Source organism: Salvia miltiorrhiza, chromosome 4 (assembly GCF_028751815.1).
Source record: "Salvia miltiorrhiza cultivar Shanhuang (shh) chromosome 4, IMPLAD_Smil_shh, whole genome shotgun sequence".
NCBI classification, from domain to species: domain Eukaryota; kingdom Viridiplantae; phylum Streptophyta; class Magnoliopsida; order Lamiales; family Lamiaceae; genus Salvia; species Salvia miltiorrhiza.
Window position 1 is genome coordinate 61,427 of NC_080390.1, and position 21,784 is coordinate 83,210.

The 21,784-nt window shown below is 37.1% G+C and overlaps 4 protein-coding genes across 5 annotated transcripts; all 4 read right to left on the reverse strand.

Moving 5' to 3' along the window:
* Nucleotides 1-217: 217 nt before the first annotated feature.
* Nucleotides 218-1,594, reverse strand: LOC131022810 (nucleoside diphosphate kinase 1). The gene is made up of 3 exons (XM_057952334.1): nt 1,213-1,594; nt 1,025-1,073; nt 218-658 (listed from the first exon to the last, which is right to left on the reverse strand). The coding sequence occupies exons 1-3, from the start codon at nt 1,408-1,410 to the stop codon at nt 312-314; spliced, it is 594 nt and encodes a 197-aa protein (XP_057808317.1). The 5' UTR covers nt 1,411-1,594; the 3' UTR covers nt 218-311.
* A 589-nt stretch (nt 1,595-2,183) lies between these two features.
* On the reverse strand, nt 2,184-5,151 carry LOC131022811 (pentatricopeptide repeat-containing protein At1g11290, chloroplastic). The gene has a single exon (XM_057952335.1). It carries the CDS (start codon nt 4,716-4,718, stop codon nt 2,316-2,318), a length of 2,403 nt encoding a protein of 800 aa, XP_057808318.1. The 5' UTR covers nt 4,719-5,151; the 3' UTR covers nt 2,184-2,315.
* Nucleotides 5,152-5,457: 306 nt separating this feature from the next.
* On the reverse strand, nt 5,458-10,289 carry LOC131022812 (uncharacterized). Of its 2 annotated transcripts, none has more exons than XM_057952337.1 (10): nt 9,982-10,289; nt 9,602-9,862; nt 8,459-8,553; nt 7,930-7,998; nt 7,695-7,810; nt 7,547-7,601; nt 6,850-6,970; nt 6,376-6,423; nt 6,125-6,219; nt 5,458-5,942 (listed from the first exon to the last, which is right to left on the reverse strand). In XM_057952337.1, the coding sequence occupies exons 2-10, from the start codon at nt 9,690-9,692 to the stop codon at nt 5,841-5,843; spliced, it is 792 nt and encodes a 263-aa protein (XP_057808320.1). In that variant the 5' UTR covers nt 9,693-9,862; nt 9,982-10,289; the 3' UTR covers nt 5,458-5,840. The 2 variants fall into 2 exon arrangements, with proteins under 2 accessions (XP_057808320.1, XP_057808319.1); XM_057952336.1 differs by having other exon boundaries at nt 9,945-10,287.
* Nucleotides 10,290-18,917: 8,628 nt separating this feature from the next.
* Nucleotides 18,918-21,719, reverse strand: LOC131022813 (RGG repeats nuclear RNA binding protein A-like). The gene is made up of 7 exons (XM_057952338.1): nt 21,282-21,719; nt 20,549-20,864; nt 20,416-20,481; nt 20,172-20,304; nt 19,776-19,931; nt 19,579-19,635; nt 18,918-19,290 (listed from the first exon to the last, which is right to left on the reverse strand). The coding sequence occupies exons 1-7, from the start codon at nt 21,445-21,447 to the stop codon at nt 19,108-19,110; spliced, it is 1,077 nt and encodes a 358-aa protein (XP_057808321.1). The 5' UTR covers nt 21,448-21,719; the 3' UTR covers nt 18,918-19,107.
* Between the last annotated feature and the right edge of the window lie 65 nt (nt 21,720-21,784).

Consider the following 21,784-nt stretch of genomic DNA (forward strand, 5'->3'; position numbering starts at 1 on the left):
TTTAATTGTTTGTTTGTTTTTTAAATTTTTAATTACTTTTTACTAATTTACATTTCACAACATTTTTTTTGAGGTGTTTCACAAACTATTAGTGAATTTTGGGATTTTTTTCAACAATATAACGTTTTAATATAAAATACATAAACTTTTAGCCTATTCGGAATTTTAATTTGGTCCAAATCAAAACTCATATATATATATAGGGGGAGACATAGTATGAGCATCATCAAACATTCAAAGGCAAAATCAAAGTCTAAATACATAAGTTGAGGGTACAGCAGGCAATGGCGATACGCATAATAGTTGGGAGTTCATTCGTAGATCCACGAGTGAAGGCTGCTCCTCCATTCTGCAATCCCCTCTGGGAACCATAGAGCAATCTCCTTCCTTGCGCTCTCCACAGCATCACTGCCATGAATCACGTTCCTGCCGATATCAATGGCATAATCACCACGGATGGTGCCAGGGGCAGACTCAGCAGGGTTTGTGGCACCAATGATCTTTCTCCCCGTGGTTACGACATTCTTGCCCTCCCAAACCATCGCAACAACAGGGCCCGAGATAATGTACTCAACCAGACCATTGAAGAAGGGCTTTGCAGATAAATCGGCATAGTGCTTCTCAGCAAAAGCACGATCTACACTCACAAACTTCAACCCTGTTTTCAAACAGATACACCACTTAAACTAACTTGTTCACATTAATTCGACGCATAAATTCAAGGCATATTATCAATTATTCAGTTTAGAATAATTCAGCAAGTATATAACATTACAAGAATACAATCTAAGTAATCTTGTGTGTGTGCGTGTGTGTTATTTTTGAAGTAAGACTAACTAGAAAATCAATCAGCAGGTGATTGCAACACTATTCGCATAATCAGAGAAATAAATCAGCAATTTGTAAACACAAATCTAACAACTAAATGTTTGAATAATCACTAAAATAACGCAAAAAAACACACACACAAGCAATGCCTTAATCAAAGCAAAAGCCAAAGATAATAGTGAGTTGCAATTGCTACCTTTCAAAGTGAAACCCTTCTTCTCAAACCTGCCAATAATCTCACCAACCTGAATCAAAGCAAACAACTTCAGCAAACCAAACAGTAGACAAATTACATGGTTTTTTGGCTATAAAAAACAATAGATTCTCAACTTCATTAACCACAGAAAGTTTCTAAAAAAAATAAATGAACGATTAAACACAAACCAGGTTCCTTTGAACACCATCAGGCTTGATCATAATGAAGGTCTTCTCCATTTTCGCCCAAGGGTATTGGTTTGCAATTGAAGTGAAGGTGTGAAGCGTTCGAATCAAGCGGTGTGTATGTATATATATATAGAGAGAGAGAGATAGATATACCGCACGAGACGAGAATGTGGTGAGCGCACAAACCCTAGACACCATTTGCTTTGGAATATTCTATCGAGCGCCAATTTTTATTTTTGGTTTTGTTTATTTTATTCGTCAGTTGATAAAAGGTTTCGCCTTTCTTTGTAGGAAAGGAAAAGAGGAGTATAACTTTTGCCTTAAAATTTGCTTTGAATATTCTCAAAATTTTGGACAATGGTCCAACAAACCAACTCGCATAGATACTACTCCCTCCGTCCACGAAAAACATGCCACAATTTCCTTTTTCGTCCGTCCACGAAAAATATGCCACATCCATTTTTAGTAGTAGGGTCCACACTATTCCACTCACATTTAAAGTGGGACCCTTACTCCACTACCAACTCCATTCACATTTTATTAAAACCCGTGCCGAAAGCAAAGTGGCATGTTTTTCGTGGACGGAGGGAGTACTATACTGGATGGATTTTTGATGCAGCAATCCGAAAATTCATACATTTTGTATATTTGCTATGAAATATACAAATTCATTGCACTTTTAGATTTGGGAAGAGACTAATCAATTCAATAACATAACTTATTTTCTTAGAAGAGAATTTCCAAATTTAATTTATTTAAAAACAATGACTTATACCCTGGGCGGCTAGATTCACAATGTCCAATGGAATGAGTAGTGAAATTCTTTTACGTAGAGATGAGGGAAAATTTAAAGAGAGAATATTTATTTAACCCTCATTTTTCGTATAATCAATTTACAATTAAAAAGAATACACCTTAAACCAACAAAATATGTGCAGCAAATATTTTGGCCGAACAACAATAAAAATGTGTAGTACATCAACATATAAATGACATATATTACTCAAATCATCACATTATTTGTATTCCACCAACACAACAATCAACTCTTGCCAATCTAAATAGTTGTGCAAAAATTGGTGAAGAAAATCTCAAGCATGGTCTCACCAGTAGCCTCCACAAGAGCAGGTCCCGTTGTTGAAATGGTGGAACCTATGCATATCCCGCACAATAATCTCACGTTGGGTAACCAGAGAGATGAACATGGTGGCGTTGTGGCAGTCTGCACACACCCGCAGATTCTTCCTGATGTGAATGGTGGCACCGGGCCTTGTATTGATGAGTGCAAACGCGATGGCAAGCTTCTCGCTGTGCGTGTTGAGCAGCTGCTCCTGCACGTCGTCCTCCACATCATGAATCGAGCTGGTATCAGGCGTGTACCCCGCTGCCTTGATCCTCTCCATCAGCTTGCTAAGGTACGCATAGATCTTCTCCGACTGGGGGTGGCTCGTGCTCCCAGAGTAGAACGTGTGCACCTCGTGTCTCAGATCCACGGAGCTGCACCCGGAAGTCTTCTGAATCCCTTTCCTCTGCATCAAGCTTCTCACCTTCGCTACCTTCCCCCACATTGATGCGATTGCGTAGATATTTGCAAGTAAAACATGATATCCACCCTCCTTAGGCTCCAACTCAAACAGTTTATCAGCAGCTTGCTCTCCCAAATCCACATTCTTGTGAATCTTGCAAGCTCCCAACATGGCCCCATACACGTTGAGCCCTGGCTCGACGGGCATCGTCTGGATGAAGTCCCAAGCCTCCTCGAGCTGCCCAGCTCGACCAAGAAGATCCACCATGGCTCCGTAGTGATCCATTGCAGGCTCTAGGCCGTATGTCTCCTTCATGAGGTTAAAATAACAACGGCCTTCCTTTACAAGGCCCGAGTGGCTGCAAGCCGAGATCACACACAAGAATGTGATGTCGTTTGGTGATATATCCCCTCTGCACATCTCATCAAACAACTGCACTGCCTCCTTCCCGAAACCATGGGTTCCATATCCATCTATCATGGCATTCCACGTCGTGACATGCCTCTCCCCCATCCGGTCGAACACCTTCCTTGATGTGTGTATAGCTCCACACTTGGCATACATGTCTACAAGAGCAGTCATCACGAAAACATCCTTATCCAAACATGCCCTTATGACCACTCCATGGATCCACTTCGCCTGCCTCAACAACGACAACTCAGCTACAGCAGTGATGACACTCACCAACGTGAATGAATCACGCTTCACGTTCTGTTCCTGCATTGCACCAAAGAGGCTGATAGCTTCCATTGTGCGGCCATTCTGTGCATATCCCAATATCATCGCGTTCCAAGAAACCAGTGTCTTCACTCTCAGTTTACTGAACAATTCAGCAGCTACATCTGCTCTCCTGCACTTGCAATACATTGAAATCAAAGAATTCGTGACAGCCACATCAGAATCGAGTCCCAACTGCTTAACCAGCTCGTGGATAAACTGACCGCGCTTGATGTCACCCAAATTCGCACACGCCTGCAGAGCTCCCATAACGGTAACATTACTAGGCTTCAATCCCGCATCTTGCATCTTTTGGAACAGATGCAATGCCTCCTCAGAATCCCCACTTTGAGCATAAGCATCGATCATTGAGTTCCAAGACACAACTGTTCTTGAACTCATGGAATCAAAGATGCTTCGAGCAGTCCCAATCGGCCCACATTTTGCGTACATGCCCAACAAGGCAGTAGCAACATTCACATACGACTCCAACCCGCGTCGGAAAACACAAGCGTGGATCGATCTCCCAATCCTCAAATCCCCAAGATCGGCAATGGCAGGCAAAATGGAAACCACAGTGACCAAATCAGGGCTATGCCCTTCTTCCTGCATCCTCACTACTAAATCCAACGCCTTTTTTGGCATCCCATTCTGCGCAAAACCCGCAATCACGGTGTTCCAGCACACCAAATCCCTCACAGGCATTCTCTCGAACATCTTGCACGCATCCTGAACCGCACCGCATTTGGCGTAGAGGTTCATCAGGCTAGTCATGGCGTACAAATTGGCGGACAACCCGCTCAACACCAACTGCGCGTGAATCTCCCTACCCCTCCTCGAATCGAAATTATCCGCGCAGGCTTTGAGTAGATAGGAATAATTATAGATGACGGGCTCGACGGCGTCGTGCTTCATCCTCGCAAAGAAGTTGAAAGCGCCGTCGAGATTGGAATGGTGGGCGTAGCCTTTGAGGAGGGTGTGGTAGAGGGGGTCGACCTTGGTTTGAATGGAGTCGAAGACTTTGGCGGCGTCGGTCATGCTGCCGAATTTGCAGAAGAGGCTGACGAGCTTGGTTTGGAAGAGGTGCTCGTTGTAGAGGCCGTTTTTGATGATGAGAGGGAGGAATTGGTGGAGCTCTTTCACGGAAGCGCAGAGCTCTAGGAGGATTGCGGCTGGGTGTTTGTATACATGTGGAGGGATGTACACCCTTGCTGAAAGGAATGGCGGTGGCGGCGCTGTGCGCGGCAGTAGCAGCGAGCTCATGATATGATGAGGCCGTTGCCGTTGGGATTTTTCGGTTAATTTTGTTGTCTATGACTATGTATGGTTATAATCTGCTGTGGCTGAACCCGCCTACTTCCAATTCCATCAATCACGGATCCTAAGCCGTTGATCTTGGATTTCAAACTGAATTGTGTTCCTTGCTCCTAATTCCACCCATCCAATTGGATTAATACATCGAAACTCACATCTCAACTCCGGTATTTGTATCTTCTTGGCGGAGTCACGAATTCTCATTAGGGACTAAATTTTCACAAGCGTTCGTGGCAATAGCCATTGAATCAAAAATATTTTGGACAATCCATACAGCTTGTTTTAAGAAAAACAAACCATATATTTATACATTAAATAGATTCAATACACTACAGATAACTTAATAATAGATACTTAATGAGCTAGTTATTTTTAATTGAAAATATTGCAAGATCATCGCGTTATTTAATTATATATGTGTGTGTGCGAACGTGTATTATGAAATGTACTATTTAGAATTTTCTTAAAATTTTGAAAGTTAATGTATAAAAATGTTTGCGGCACATCGCATTGTTGCATCACTAGTGTGAATTTAAATTTGAATCATATCTCCATGACGAATTTAATTTAAATTTGTCTCTGGTCTATATTTGATCTACCAAACTTTTGATTGGAGTCAAAACAGATTATATAAAATTGCAGTTTCCAAAGAGCACGACAGTGTTATAAATCAGTGGACTTTGGAGGATGAAGTAAATTGCACTAAACTATTCATATATCTGTGTCATTAAAGATTGATTCACATAGATTAACAGAAAATGCATGCCTGCAAATTTGCTATGAAAAGCTCACAGCAATGAAGAGCATTAATAAGCATGCTTTAGCATCACTGGCTAAGAGTCTTTTCCCCCCCTTCCCTTCCCTCCATACGACAAACTAGTCAAAAGGTAAGAAAGCAAACACAACAAACACATAAATTCTGGTACTGGTGCGCCACCACTCGAATCCGATCAGCAAAACTATCTATTTAGTAGGAAGCACCAAAATTGGGATTTATCCAGCAAACTAGCATTTCCTGGTGCTGGATATATCGACTCATACCTTCAAAAAACGTGGAAGATGGATGCTTCGTTACCGACTAAGAAGGCTATATGAAGGCAGGTCTTCAAGGCGTACAATGTCTTCCTGGAGAAGCTCCCTCTCCAGCTGATGGCGAGTAGCTTTCATCACAGTCTGAGAGTATCATGATAAAAAAAGGCTTGTTACATAAATACAAAAATAAAATATCACGAGCCGTTGTTCAAAGTGGAATCATATTTTCCAAACTACACGCGATGGCCTAGAATTGAAAGAAGCCCGCCCCTTATTTGAACCCTATGAAAAGTTATTTCTGACAAATTAGTGAACACACTTACATTGAAATCCATGTACGAAGCATGCATGTCGAGCCATTTATGGTCCATTAGCTTGAACGTGATACAATATAGAAGGTCAAAAGCTGATTCATTATCTGACAGCATGAGATGAAATCATCAATAAGTGAAACATCATTTGGAGCATAAAATAAGTTGAAAAAGAGTAGATGTATCCAAGTAGTAAGGCATTTCCTGGCAAGTTATATTAGCCAGTGTTTGCATAAGATACGAGTGAAGATGGAAATCATTACCTGTAAGCAACTTCAAGAAGGTTGCTCCCACAAGTGTTCTGGGCTTTACTGCAAATATGACAAACAGATTACAGGACCAGCAAACAGCATAATTCTTCTCACATGTTTAACAATTGCCTTAAACGGCACAGATTCAAGCCAGAGAACCGACTGCCTGCTTTATAGCAAATTTGCATGTCAGGCACTAGGAACCACTTGAAACTAATATTAATAAGCTAACAAGGAATAAGAAGGAATACTGAAATTAAGGTTAAATGTTGTGATTTAATTCTGGAGACTAACATAGGTTCAGACAGAACATTTCAGGTGAATGCAGAGAGGCTGCATCTTAATTTCAGATGAAAAGAATCATCGGCTGAAAGAATTTGGAGGATTTAGATCACTTGAGGCAGGTATTTTCAGAAGAAACGAGCAAACAAGCTCTGTCTATGATTCAGTTTTTGCCATTTGGCCTCATAACATTAAACAAATTACCTGCTTCAAAATCAAGCATCTGAATAAGCATGAATGTGATGTTGACACCAGCTACAGCGAAGGGGTATTCCCACATTGCCCGGTTACCCTCTTTCTTCTGAAGAAGATCCTGAAAAGATGTCTGAGAAAAATATTTGGTGAGCTTTTTACCAAAACAAAACTATATCATACATTTCAAGGAAAACTATAGATTTGCAAAATGATAATTCCCTTGGACACTAGATATGATGTATGCTTTTATAAGGCCATCGAAAAGGAATTTCTCGTATATCTATGTGCAAACCTCCTCCTTCCAAGAATTGCTATCTGAGCATAGACCTAGGCAAGATAACCTTCTGTCCTAATATTATGGATCTACAAGCTTATTAAGGGAAGCTTTAAATGCTTTATCAAGAACTCCATGCTGAGGTAAATATGCTCCCCGCTATCCAACTAAATGCACCATGAATTACAATTCTGAGAAAAAAGAATAGATTATAATATTCTCTTCCCTAAATTTGGACCCATTTCATGATATACTTTGAAGCAAAAGAGAATAGTGAGGTTTTTTCCAACCAACAATAGTGAACTAAATATTCATCTCAATTTAATTACTAATTCACAACCTCATGAATTAAAGTACATGCGATAAATATGCATTAGACCCATGCACAGGGAGGGATAATAAGATAACGATGGAGATAGTAAATAAACATACCGGAAAATTCCTTGCAAAGTATAACAAATTTTCCAATGATATGAAACCACCACCCCTGAAATAATATGCTATAAGTTAAGGGCTACAGGTAATTATATGACCAATTTGGTTCATGCAATCCCAAAAGTCCAAGAGAATGATGGAATACCTAAAATCTGTCGATGGATCTTTCCCCTGCCAACCCATTTCCTTCCATTGTTCTGATATTAAACCGTATAGTTGCTCCCCAGGAAAGGCAGCATGCCACAATGCCTTTAGAGCTTCCTATGGAAGAAAATACGCACATAACCGAAGAAGTAACTTTAGAAGGCTATTTTGCTTCAGATAAGGCCCGCGAAATGTAACTGGATAAACAAATTTCTTAGAAGTATGATGAACTACACCTGGTGCTCGGGAATAGAACTATCATAACCAATATCTATCCGGTTCTGTAGCCTGTGTAGACATTCTTCCTGATACATAAAATCACAGTACAACATCAGTATTTAGTGAAGCAGTTCCTAATTATGGATTAAACTTGACAGTGAAAAGCAGTCTAAAATACCACTATGAACATGTGACCTTGGTAGAAAATCCACATATTTTAGGTGTCCCAGCAATCACAATATATGCAGGACTCCCCAAGAAAAATATTCATGTCAGAGAGTAAAAACTAATAAGAAACATACAATGATACAAGTATTGCTAGCCACATTCTTTGCTTGTTCATGGTACGCCAGATTTATTAGAATATACCATTGTTCCAAATGGACTCGATTATGAAATAAATCAGCAAAATGTAGATATTAAACAACTTGGAAAATAACAAGCTCGTGAATGATTTGCAGATACTGCTGTGGCAGGGAGTAAAAGCAACACCAACACACTGGAAAAACAAAAAAAACTGGATACTCCAACTAAGCAAACTATTACCTGTGCAGGCGTCAACTCAAATGATGGGTGATCTTCAAAATCTCTTCTTTGAGCGCAGACACATGAAAGGCCTCTGCCTAGCCATGCAGCAGATCCTGCAACAACCTCAACTATAATAAAATAATGTAATAGGAGAAAATATGCACAAATTTGTTATATTCATGTAGTCCATGATATGTGATATACTAAGAATTGACGCTCATGAACATGCTGTCGTGATAGCTTTGAACCAATTATTCAAGTACAATTTTTAATTTCTAGAATGTTAGTAAGTTCAACTAATTCAGCATAAATAATCCCGAGTATAAAAACCTCAACCACATCCTCCCTCTAATATCACTAAGCAGAACACTGCTCACTACACAATCAATACATAACCCCACCCTATTTAAAACACAGCAGCTCCACAATTAATAAGAAGATAAAACAAACTGCATGTATCCTATTCTATTGTAGAAGGAATAGTGAGCGACTGTAACGTGGACCCGAGCAAACAAACTTAATGAAGCAAGCACAACCACCAAATGTATAACTGACACTGCAATTACCCTGGTCCTATTCGCAATTTTGCATAGAAGCTCTGCTTGTCTAAATGCCAGGTAAACAAATAGCTTTAGTTCAATATAGAAAATCTGCTCAATTTTGAGTCATCGGTGAACTCTCGTACACTACGATTTACCATAGTAAAACATGCAAATTATAATAAGACGGAAACAAGTTAGAAAAGGATATCTAACAGCAGATTTATTGTATAAATACCTTAACACACAGGAATGAAAAAAAGCTTCTTAAAAGAAAACAAAAACAAACATGAGAAAACACGAAGTTCCTGGATTGCTGCGCTAATGCAGGCATATCTTTATTCTAGATAGGACCAAGAAAGTTTCATGAACAGTAGAAATTGAAGTGTATCCTTAGAAAAAACTTATCGCAAATAGACATTAACTAACATAGTTTTTTGTCAATTAACTTCACCAAATTTTCCTAAAACATCAACCGCACGCTTTGCATACAATTATATAAATACCTAAACAGGTGTGTGTGTGTGTGTGTGTGTGAGAGAGAGAGAGAGAGAGGATAAATCAACCAAAAGATAATTGAAATATACATAACAGATGGGGCGAAAGGAAAAAAGGAATATACCAGTAGAATGACAGGCACTTCCTCGATCGAGTCCTTGAGAAATTCGCCGCACCGCCACAAACGATCCTCCTTCTCCTCCTCTGTCATCCATTGCTCCGCCGCTCCGCCGTCTTCAGTCGATTCTGAAATTCTCTATATAATATCCTCCAATCCGAACTCAAAACCAACTTCCAATTAGACTTCAAATACTCGAATACGAATCCAAATCTCGAACAATGCGGAGCTAGTTGGATTAACCGATGCCGTTTCTAGAACAGTTAGCTATCAAGAAAATGGAAGATGGCTTCGTTAGGATCAAGATCTACAATACATCAGTCAAAGGACAAAATAGAATACAAAAAACCTCTGCAGTTTATTGGCATTATGCGCCTGAATATTACATATTAGGAGGAATGTTGATATTGTCGTGATTGAATTAGATTCTTCAAGCCTTCAAATATACGCGCGCGCGCAGGACTCTCTCTCTCTCTCTCTCTCTCTCTCTCTATATATATATATATATAGTATATGTGCTCTATTTGTGTATAAGTATATTCCTTTAGATTTCTCTCTCTGGAACTGGAGGTTGTGGCCTTCTGCTGGTGTAGTTCTGTTGAGTTTGGTGGCCTGCGCGTCTGTTTTAAGAGAGAGAGAGGATATATATTTGGATGGTTTTATGAATATATGATCTGGCTTTGAGAAAAGTTTGTCTGTGGTTTCCGTTTTTTACCCCTTCTTTTTAATATTCGTCTCTGCCACTGTGGCTTCGTTCGAGGCATACATTGCGAAGTTCATAATTGTCTTAATTTAATATTTTGGAACATTTATTAAAAAAAAAAAGTTTATCAAAAATAATTTTAATTTAATATTTTGGAATATTCAGCAAAATAATTTTATTTATTTATTATTTTTAATATATCAATTTATTTATTTATTTTCTATTACATATATTTCAATACTTTTATCCTCATTATTCACTAAACCACTATCCTTAAAAGAGATTATTTCTTCACTCGCATTAGACTCGATCATTTTTATTAAATGTGTCATTCTATTCTAAGATTATTTTTTTAGAATGAATGGAGTAATAATTTATTAAAAACTTTTGGAAGCAAATAAATGATCCTTCTTCTGACTTTTTTTTTTTTTGAGGAAAAGAGGAGATATCTTATTAATTACAAGAGCATGGTACATGGAGATGACTCACCACAAAGTTAGGGGGCTCATTCCAAACATGTTGTGTCGTAATATCCCTCGCGGCCCTCGCTAAACAATGAGCGATGGTATTTTGATTTCTCCTAATATGACGGAGACGAATATCCGGAAGAAGCAGCAGGTCGGCTCGGCAAAGGGCAGCAATAACGCCTAGTTCCGTGATGTTTCTCTCCCCCGAGCTCACGACGTCGCATGCCCGTTTGCTATCCGAATCAACCCAGCCACGCGTGTAACCCAGGTCTTTGAGCCAAGAGAGGGCCTCCTTAATGCCAATGAGCTCACCTTCCTCCACACTTCTCAATCCCGGCATTTTGACAGATTTGTCGAGGATGAAGGCACCCTCATGATCGCGCAGAACGAGCCCAATGCCCATCGAGTAATCATCTTTGAAAAAGGTTGCATCCACATCACATTTGACTGTTCCAAGAGGAAGGGGATGCCAGCCCTTGCAGGTCGTCGCCACCTCCGGCTGAGAAGCAAATAAATGATCCTTCTTATGACTTCTGTCACAAAAAATAGTCCATTTTTTATCATTTGAAATGTCCACAAAAATTAATCTATTTCAATTTTTTGAAAAATATCTATCATGTGGCGGACATTATTTTCCACTCACAATACAATTAATTATTATTATTATTATTATTATTATTATAAACACTATTAATATTAATTCTAATTAGTATCGTAGATGCCAACAACAAAATATACAAAGAGTATCATAGATATATTAGTTAATCACTCGTACGAGCCCAGATTATATACGTTTTTAAACAAAATTCAATAATAGTACTAAACTTTCAAGGGTAAAATTATATGCGTTTTAAAGCAAAATTCAATAATGCTAAGCTTTCAAGGGTAGGTAATTAATCATTCCATAAATTCGAAATTCATTCTTTTAGGGTGCATGAACACCAATAAATTGATGAAAATTGCCCGACGGTCCACGAGCACCAAATAATTCCGAAAAACAAAATGTTTAAATAAATAATACCTGTGTTAGGGATTAATAAAATGAGAGATTTTTCCGTTCAAAAAAAAAATGAGAGATTAATTAAATATGTAGGATAATTCATGAAAGTATAGGTAAAATAGTCAATCGGTCACATGGTATGTTGAGCAAGCAAGGGACCATGTCATGATGTGTTACACCCAAATAAAAATAAAAAATAAAAAATAAAAAATAAATAAATTGACCCTACACGCATACATGCACTCACAAAAATGTTTGTACTTTGCTTTGCTTGTGTTGCATGTATCATCATCCATGGCTCCTCAAATTTAATAATTATGGCGCATGGTTTGATTTCTCTCTTTGTGATTCAAGCAATAAATTGCATCATTGCATATGTTTTGTGATCCTTTTTCTTTTACTTTTATTAGGGGAAATTTGTTAAATGTTTAGATTCGTGAATTATAAAGTATATATGTAGTTGGAAAGATATATAATTATATTCGATAAGCATGATCCGACCCACGAAATTTATGGAGGAATTTGTATATATAATACGTTAATTGCCCACCAAAAGATAGAACTTGGGTTGATTAAGATTGAGGTTTCTCAAATTGTGGATCATATGAATCAATTTCAAGTGCTTTGGTAGTCCCAATTAAACTTTTGATGTTTCTTCATCATGGTCCATTACGTATCCCATGATTCCAACTAAAGAAGATTGTGTTGATTTTTTTTTAACATCGACATTTAACTTGGAAAAATATATATACACCAACGATGTTAGTTTAATCATGTTAAATTAAAATTTAAAGCAGTTCGTATAAAATGATCAGGGAATAGTTAATTAGACGATTAATTTCACCTAAATGATAACATGTCAAATATTTTATAGTATTTTATAATAATGATACCAAATTTATAATTTTGATATACAGATGAAATAAAGCATACGCATCATAGGGAGAAGACAGTCCCTCGTGACTAAAGTGTGAAACAAAGATTCATGCAAATTAATTGTTATAAACTTGATTTTTAATAAATGCTAAAAGTTTTTCATGTGTAAGGTAGTACCACATTTTACATAATACTATAGAGCTAGTATTTTGATTAATCTAGTGAAAGCATCTGAGGGATTGTTGGATCCCAAAAAATGAAGATATTTATTTATTAGTTTGAATTGATTAGTTTAATAGGCAAACATAGAAAGGTACAACACCGGCCGACAATAGCTTCAACGGCTGGTCTCCCGTTTTCCAATTAGACTCGCTCAAATCCTGCTCATCTTCTACCTTTACCATAATAATTAAACATTTCATATGTGTTTTAAAGTGCACATTAATGCTTTCAATATATATAAAATAAATCAATAAATTCTCCGAATAAATTAATAAAATCCATGAACAGACGTATCTATTTAATAAATTTAAAAACTCACCCACTAGGATTTAAATCCAAAACAAAAATAACTATTCAAGCTTGTTCCAGATTCATTCTTCATTCTTTCTATATTGAATCTCTCTTCTCTCTCTCTCTCTCTCTAAATATATATATATATATATATATATATATATATAAAGAAAAGTTACATGGAGAATGCGTGCGAATAAGTTGAATAAGTTAATAATTTCTCCGAATAAATCAACGTTTTGTATGAACATGCATTATATATATATATATATATATATAGATATATATAGGGTTGAGTTCAATAGAGAATTATCTTTTTATTCATTATGAACAAATCTATTCATTTTACGAACAGATCAACATAACTAACGAACAGACGTATTTGGTAAAAATAAAGAAAAACTCGCCACCAGCAGGATTCGAACCTGGGGCAAATTTCTGTTCATGCGGTACATTGATCTGTTCATTAAAATTATAGACCTGTTCGTTTTTATTTTACGAATTCTCTATTCTCCACAATATTTAGCTTCTCTGTTGAACCCTTCTCTCTCTCTCTCTCTCTCTCTCTATATATATATATATATATATATATAGGGTGCGGTTATAGTGAGAACCACACTTATCGTGAGAACATAAGAACCATTAAAATCAATGCATCTACTATATAAATTAATGCATTCGCTATTAAATTTAATGCATCCGAAAATAATAAATTTTTTGCTCCATTCAGGATTCGAACCCAGGATCTGCATTCATCCACCAAGATGATGCATCCACCGTAGATCTTGATGATCGAATGGTTTAAAATGGTTCTCTGTTCTAATTTTATTTAGTGGTTCTTATTTGAACCTCTCCCTATATATATATATATATATATATACACACACATACATATATATAGTTAGGTCAAAGTGACAATGGCTATTTTCGTGACAAAGTAAGAATAACGATTAAATCAATATAAAACTACAAATAAGTTATTTGTAATGCATGAATATCGTATTCAGTTAACATGATAAAACTCCCACCCCCTCGAGGATTTGAACCATAATTGAAAGACTATTCATGTATTACAAGCGCCTCATTCATCGTAGATTTATATTGGATTATTCATAGATTTATATTGAAATATTCATTAATTTTCTTTTACACGATAAATATGAAGAAATTTATATGAGCTATGAAATTTGAATATCTAACCTTCCAAATTCATATACCGGTACTCCTTTATACATTTGATGTATATAGGGTTTAGGTTATATCATGCACTACGTAAGAAATGAACAAATCTACACCTTTCATAAGGGTGAAATCAACGGCCGAGATTATAAATTGCGATTCACACAAATTTAATTTACATCAACAAAGATAGAACCCACCCTAGTGTATATGAGCTTTATGAGAATGAATAATAAATTTTTTAGGTATTGGGAATAGTATTTTGAAGAGTGGTGAGTAGATAATGATCGGTAATTAAAGAGCACAGCGTTTCATGAGGCAATGCATGCATAGTACTTGGTCAAATGTTTATTGAGATTTGAGAATATATATGGAATTTCTAAGACTAAGGATCATGTAAATAGTTTACCATTAACAAGGTTGGATCCGAACCTCTCCTATCAAAATTAGATCACCGTTTTTAATGATTTAGTCGATATATAGAGTGAATGAGTGAGCATATATCTCGTAAATTTGAATCTCATAACAAATTTATACATCAAATTTATCAGCTATCACACAAGAATAAAAATTAGGGGATTTGATTAAAACAAAAAAATCTAAAAGGTTTTTTTTTTTTTATTCGACAGGCTCAATGCGCCCAAAGAAAACGAAATATGCGCCCAAGAAAAATCCAAGAAAATAGGAAATATGGGCCCAAGGAAAAATCTTGTTTGGGCCGATTTATTAACTATGCGCCGAAGAAAACCGTTAATGCGCTTAGGGAAAAAGTTGTTTGTGTCCAAGCTAATTCGTGTTACATTCATCTTTTTAAATTATAGGGCCGATTTATTAACTTTCTTTGACAAATTATATTTGTTGAGCACACTTATATCTCAAAGAAATAGACAAAATGAGCAAATAATTTCAATTTAAACTTTGTGCTCAAATAATTATTTATAAGTTGTTTATTTATGATAAAAAAAAAATGTGGGTTATGTATAGAATCACTCTTTTTTTTTTTCATTCCACTTACATCACAGCACCATCCGTTTGGAACAACTACCAAACAAATACCATCATCCATCACATTCATCAACGCATCCAAAAAAGAATTGAAGAAACATAACCAAATCAACACTCAACGAAAAATGTTACGTACACACAGCATATGATACATCTCTAAATTTGTTATCATCACTCATCACATAGCTTATTTGCAACAATCTCAACATGAGTTACAACATTGCAGTTTTGACTAAGCTTTCCAAGTCAGTATACAGCTTACAACAGCTATACAGAATCACAACTCACCTTCTGAAAAATCTCCAGAGCTCCTTCATCAGCTACAACAACAACACATGCATAATCAAATTATCTTTCTCTAATTAATTAGCAACATATATAAGAAATTGATGCTTGGTTTTGCTTACATGAACAACAAATGCAGTAAAGTGAGCATAGAGGCAAATGGCATGCTTCACATGATCCCCATCTCCCCTACGAGCTTTCATCACCACCTCCTGGCTATACGCCGCCAAGTATGCCATACACCACAGAAGATAAGGATACGCCTATGTCCACATTAGCATTAGAGTCTCACAAATCACAATATATATATGCCACCAAAATTCAAGAATTTGATAATGAGAAACCTATACCAAATACCGGAAATGATCAGAGTCGCCGCCAAAGACAGTTGCGGTAGCAAACATGGTTATGATGAGCAGATGGATGTAGATAAGCAGAGCGTTGAAGTAGACGAACTCGAAGCTCGGTGTCCAAGTGGATGCCACACAGAAGCAAGCAAAGCCCACGCAGTGAGCCAAGATTATGGTGGCTATAAAGCTTCACATATTGTCATAATTAACTTGTATTCAGTCACTAATATATTATCTTATGTTTTGAAATTTAATTTCTTGACTACATAAATCAGTTACCCCGTGTCGACGTCAAACAACCAGGTTAACCAAGGAGTAGCAGTAGCCCAGCCAAAGAATGCAGTCAACATTAAGAAACAAAACCTCTTATTCTGTTAAAAAAAACAGCAAGTTTATATAGTATCATGTAAAATTTTGTGAATAAAAGTTAAAGATCTTGATACCTCTCTCCATGGGGCAGTGAGGTAGAAGGAAATGAAGCTCAGAAAAGCAGCAGATGCAGTGAAAAACCATCCAGAATTCCCAGTAGCATGTAAGAAGGATCCAACAGCTGAACTCACCGAAGCACACAACAGTGTAAAGTAGAACTGTATATCAAAGCATGATATGAATTACTCAACTGATTGCAAGAAAATTTTGTGAGGGAATCAAAGAATCACATGCCATTTCCTATTACTGATTAACATGCTTCGAAATCTACTGGATTTTGTACATCAACTCCCATATCAGTGACATAATGTAACTAAAATAACTCTCTCTCAATGTTATATAGAAAAACAGAAGAAAATAATAATAATCGAATTCAAAAAAATGAGTAAAAAAAGAGCGCAATCAAGAAACGAATTCCGATTTCTTCAAACAGAAAGGAAGAAGAAGTGACTTCCGATTCTCATATCTTCATATACTCTCTATTCATGTTTCCAAATTACTCCATAACCCACAGAAAATCAATCCACAAACAAAATCCAAACAATCTGCATTATGCCATCTCCGAAACTTGGTAGCATAAAATTGGACAATGCCTAACAAAGGAAGAAAAGAAGAGATCGGTCGAGATTATACCCGATTCAGGTGAATCCGAATGAAGGGCGATACTTCGTCGAAGTTGAGAATATCATCCACGTTCCAGTCTCGATGAAAATATTTCTTCACCGCATCAACCGCACCGCGTCGCAACGCATTGAACCTCATTTTCTGAGTGTGGAGAGCGATTGAAATATTGGGAGTGATGATTCAGAGAAGACGAAGAGCCATAGCATGGGAGACTGTTTATATGCGGAAGCGGAACGTTGAAGAATCACTCAGCTCTTATGTTTATTCACAGTGTAAAATTGGGAGTTTTTTAGGGGTATATCGGGAATGGAGAATGTGCAGCTGCGCGGGAAGCAAAGGTGGTTTTGATATCTACTCCCCCTGAAACACGTGTCACTAACTAACTAACTAACTTTGGAGTTTTCTACTTTCTTTAATCTAATCTATCTATATTAATTCTAAAATTAATAAACTTGTGCCCAGTCAATAAATAAATTTTGTGTAAGTTACATTAGACTATACTCCATAGTTTTTCAGAACATTTGAACGGTAAATTTTTTTAGTGAGGTCGAGGTCCATTAATCTCTATTGTTCACTTTTTCTAATCCAAAAAATAGCTATAATAGATCTTTTCAACAACAACAAAAAATTGAAAATATGAAAAATATCAAAGATTTCATCATACAAATAGAAAAGATTATATTGTGCTTGGAAAAGGATGAATAATGAAGAATATACAATTTTAGTTTTTTTCGATGGGCACAATAATTAATATAATATAATAATATGATGATTTTTTATATAAACGGTAAAACAGTTTATAGTTGGAATTTGACGGGCTTTTTAATAAATTTATTTGCTATTAGTATAATTTTGTAGTAAAGTAAGTGGGTTTTGGAATATTTAGTAACTATTTTTATGGGCTCAACAAAAAACACAAGCCCAACACGCGACAGATTAGTAATATAGAATAACCAAACAATTAGATAAAGTTAGGGGTGATTTTATTCATAGCCCCCATTTTACTCCTTATAGTCCCTTTTAAAAATATTAATAATAATTAATTAAGAATTTACTATTTTATCCTATCTTTTATAACCCTCAAATTAAGTTAAATTTTAATTTAATTTATTACTTCAATTTCTTTTTATTATTTACTATGTGTATTAATTCATAGCCCCATTTGACATTTTGGTTCATAGCCCCCATTTGCTCCACTCCCAGAGCACCTCCGCCGACAGCAATGGCGCCGCCGACCAGCTGATCCTTCTCGCCTCAGCCCTAACTCTGGCGACGCACTGCCTGATCACGGTGGAGAGCGCCTCGAAAGGGGGGAAATCGCAGCCCAGTTTTGATCGGAGATGGCTTATGTTGACGTCGAAGGCTGGTATAGCAATCTAAAAACAACCTTCCGATGGTATAACATAGTATTCAATTTTTATTCCAAGTATTCTCATCCATTAGATTCTTTGATGCCAATTTTCAGCTAGCTTCTCAGATTCACAAATTGCACGAAAATTGGATTGGTATAGCAATAAAAAAAACAACTGTCAAATAGAGTAACGAAACACTCGATGTTTCAAGCTTTCTCATTTACCAGTGAATTTGATGTCATTTTTCGTAGCTGATTTGATCTGAATCTTGTTTTCGAAGATTTTCAACAAAGCAAAACAAATTTTCAATTTAGTGCTAGACTTTAAATTAACTTGTTAAATTAGAATTTAATTTAATTTGGGGACTATAAAAGATAGGGTAAAATAGTAAATTCTTAATTAATTATTATTAATATTTTTAAAAGGGGCTATAAGGACTAAAATGGGGGCTATGAATAGAATCACCCTAAAGTTAGATATAGTGTTTATAAGGCCTACCAAACAAGGCCTTAAACGCACAAGATATTCGACAAGGGATATGAAAAGAGTAATAAAAGGCAATATACTTCAGATTTCAGAATGTAATGTCAAAACAAACAACTAAAACGTGTTTTTCAGATTTCACGAAGCAAAACTGAGCATCAATGTCACAACTAATTGTTCATATTCTCTCCCGCACGATTGATAGGAAACTGGACAATGAGCGGCAGAAGCAGCACAAGTAACATCTCATTTACCACCCAAGGTAGGGAATTGCCCCGGGTCTTCGATGGCTGGTGCTTGGAAACTGCTCCTGTCGCTTGGCCCGCCATAGCCTACTCTCCCGCCACGCCCACGGCCTCGTCCACGCCCACCGGGGCTGTAGTACCTCTCACCCTCAGCAGGCTTCAAGAATTCATTGATGCTGACAGCCTAGACCAGCCAATGTAACAGACATCAGATTCCAATCAAACAAATTTCTTCCCTTTTCCAACATAAATCCCTGTCTTCTTGAAATAGATGTTGATGTATTGATCTTTAGCAGACTACATAAACTAAGGATATATGGTATGATAGAATGGAAGAGGGAACGGAATGGTCATTTCTACTTCCATTCCATTCAATTGCTAGGTATAATTTTTTCTTGCTAAGTAAATGCAAGAATTGTCTAGCAACAGCTACATACACCATAAGAATGTACTCAGCATGCAAGAAAGATACCTTTTTAGCTCTCTCTTCTTTCTCGGCCAACTCTTTCTTTTTATCCTTCTCAGAGCCCTAAACAGAAGCATCTCATAAATAAGAAAAGTTCATACTCAAAATAAGCTAACTTCTTGAAGCAATAGCCAGAAGAAAAAAAAAAAGGACGAAAGGAGAGACGGCCAGAAATGTGCTCATTAGGGGGTACAGTAGTTCACCAATTTAATGAAGATGTCATCATTAGCTTTCTTGTTTGAGAGTGGTTGCATTGATTCAAATTCTTTGGCATCAACCTTCCTTTCCTCAGATTTAAGAGCAAGCAAAGCCTTCCTTTTCTCCTCAAGAAGCTTCTCATACTCTTCCAGAGTCATCTCCTATAAAACATTATTTTACAAAGTTCAGTAAAACTCAGGGGTGTAGTGATTCCTAACTCACAATAAAAGGGTAGCATTTCCCATAAAAATGTAACTTGTTAGAGGTAGCTTATAACAGATACTTTAATAGGGCAGAAGTAGGTGAATAACACTCAAACATCAAATCAAAACCTACTACATAAAGCCTTTTAAGGATAAAATCATTCAAGCATTGTGATTAACTTGTATCAATTCTTTTACCTTATCCTCAGGCTTCTCTTCATTTTCATCTTTAGTAGCTTCCTTTTCTACATTTTCAGCAGCATCTTCCTCTCCTGAGGGCTTTTCCAGATTCAGATTTTTATCATCTTCATTGACAACTTCCTCGGTCACTCTAGAAAGAAAAATTGGTTAACCAAAAAACAGATTGCTGGTGAAATGGAAACATATACATCTCAGCATGTCAATGAACTCAAACGGCCAAAAGAAATATTGAAACTCTTACTGAGCCAATTCATCAGTCTGCATTCCCCAGTTTCCCCGACCTGCCCCTTCTCGTTTCATCTCAGTTCTGCATAAGAAAGGGGGTTAGTGATCGGACCTACTTCAAATAACAACAACAAATATCTCACACGCACCCACGTCCAGTTCCACTACGACGCTCAAGCGGCCTACGGATGCGGTCTCGTTCTCCTTCTCCAGCATCTCCATTGCTGAAACCACCTCGACGGCCGCCACGGAATGAACCTCGGGGTCCACCATAGCCACCACCACGCCTTTCAGAAGGTTTTCCATCAACCTCGTCGGGTGCACCCTGAGGAGCAAATACTTCCTTATTGCCATATGAATTTTCGTTGTTGGCAAAGTCTCTATTGGGGCCCACACCAGCACCACGAGCATTTCCACGCCCTCGACCACGTCCACCTCGAGCAGAATCAAATTTTGCCTCTCTTACTGTTGGGAAATACAAGCCGGAAGGTGAACAAACATAACAATGATTGAAACGGCAGCAATATAAAATATCAAATGAATAATTAAAATCAAAAGACACAAAACAAATCCTCCGCAGAACCAACTGTCAGTATAATACATTAAACTGACCATGAAAATTAATAGAAGCAAGTATTTCAGTTCTAAAACTTCATGTTTTACAGCTTATAAGTTTCTACTTGCCAAAAAATTGCGAGAAGCCAAGCACAACAAAATTATTGAATATTGAAAAAACAGTAATTTAACATTACTTATTGTTAAGAGGGGAATCCATAGAGGGTCAAAGTGCACATATTTTTCGAGAAAACATACAAATAATAAATTTATTACTAAGAAACAATCATTATATGTTCCTTAGAATAAGATAGAGGGAGCACTGACCAGCCTGAGCCGGGGGCAGCGGCTTGGAGGGGAGCTTCGGCTGCGCTGGCTGCTTGGTCGGTGGTGCAACGCTTTTTTTGGGCTCGATCTTCTGCTGCTGAGCTGCAAGCAGCGAGGGGTCCTCCGTATCGTCGCCCAGCAAATCGAATGGGTTTAGCGTCGCCATTTCTTGAGCAACAACACCAAAACCAAAACCCTGTCTTTAAGATTATTGATAACTAATCCTTTAATTTAACCTTGTATTCATTATTGAGTGTATCAGAATCAACAGATCTAAGAGTCTTGAAAGGACGGAAGGAGAGGTGAGAGAGAATGAGTTGAAAGGGAGAGAGATAAAGAGAGAGCCAAACCCTAGCCGCAATCAACAGTGAGTATAGAGTGAGGTTTATCTAAACACAGTGCGGTGACTGTTATATACGTAAATGTTTTTATTTATATATATATATATCGTAACTAGATAATGTGTCATCAACAAAAAGAAAATAAAATAATAATAAAGGGAG

Excerpts from the sequence above, each read along its gene's own strand:
- LOC131022810 (XM_057952334.1), bottom strand. The coding sequence starts at position 1,410 with ATGGTGTCTAGGGTTTGTGCGCTCACCACATTCTCGTCTCGTGCGGTA. Across the intron at positions 1,074-1,212 it reads ATGGTGTTCAAAGGAACCTG|GTTGGTGAGATTATTGGCAG; the intron begins GTTTGTGTTTAA and ends GCTTTGATTCAG. Across the intron at positions 659-1,024 it reads GAAGGGTTTCACTTTGAAAG|GGTTGAAGTTTGTGAGTGTA; the intron begins GTAGCAATTGCA and ends GTTTGAAAACAG.
- LOC131022811 (XM_057952335.1), bottom strand. The coding sequence starts at position 4,718 with ATGAGCTCGCTGCTACTGCCGCGCACAGCGCCGCCACCGCCATTCCTT.
- LOC131022812 (XM_057952337.1), bottom strand. The coding sequence starts at position 9,692 with ATGGATGACAGAGGAGGAGAAGGAGGATCGTTTGTGGCGGTGCGGCGA. Across the intron at positions 7,999-8,458 it reads TTGAGTTGACGCCTGCACAG|GAAGAATGTCTACACAGGCT; the intron begins GTAATAGTTTGC and ends TTTATGTATCAG. Across the intron at positions 6,971-7,546 it reads ACTTTGCAAGGAATTTTCCG|ACATCTTTTCAGGATCTTCT; the intron begins GTATGTTTATTT and ends TATTTTTCTCAG.
- LOC131022813 (XM_057952338.1), bottom strand. The coding sequence starts at position 21,447 with ATGGCGACGCTAAACCCATTCGATTTGCTGGGCGACGATACGGAGGAC. Across the intron at positions 20,305-20,415 it reads CAGACTGATGAATTGGCTCA|AGTGACCGAGGAAGTTGTCA; the intron begins GTAAGAGTTTCA and ends TTTTCTTTCTAG. Across the intron at positions 19,932-20,171 it reads AAGAGAAGCCTGAGGATAAG|GAGATGACTCTGGAAGAGTA; the intron begins GTAAAAGAATTG and ends AATGTTTTATAG.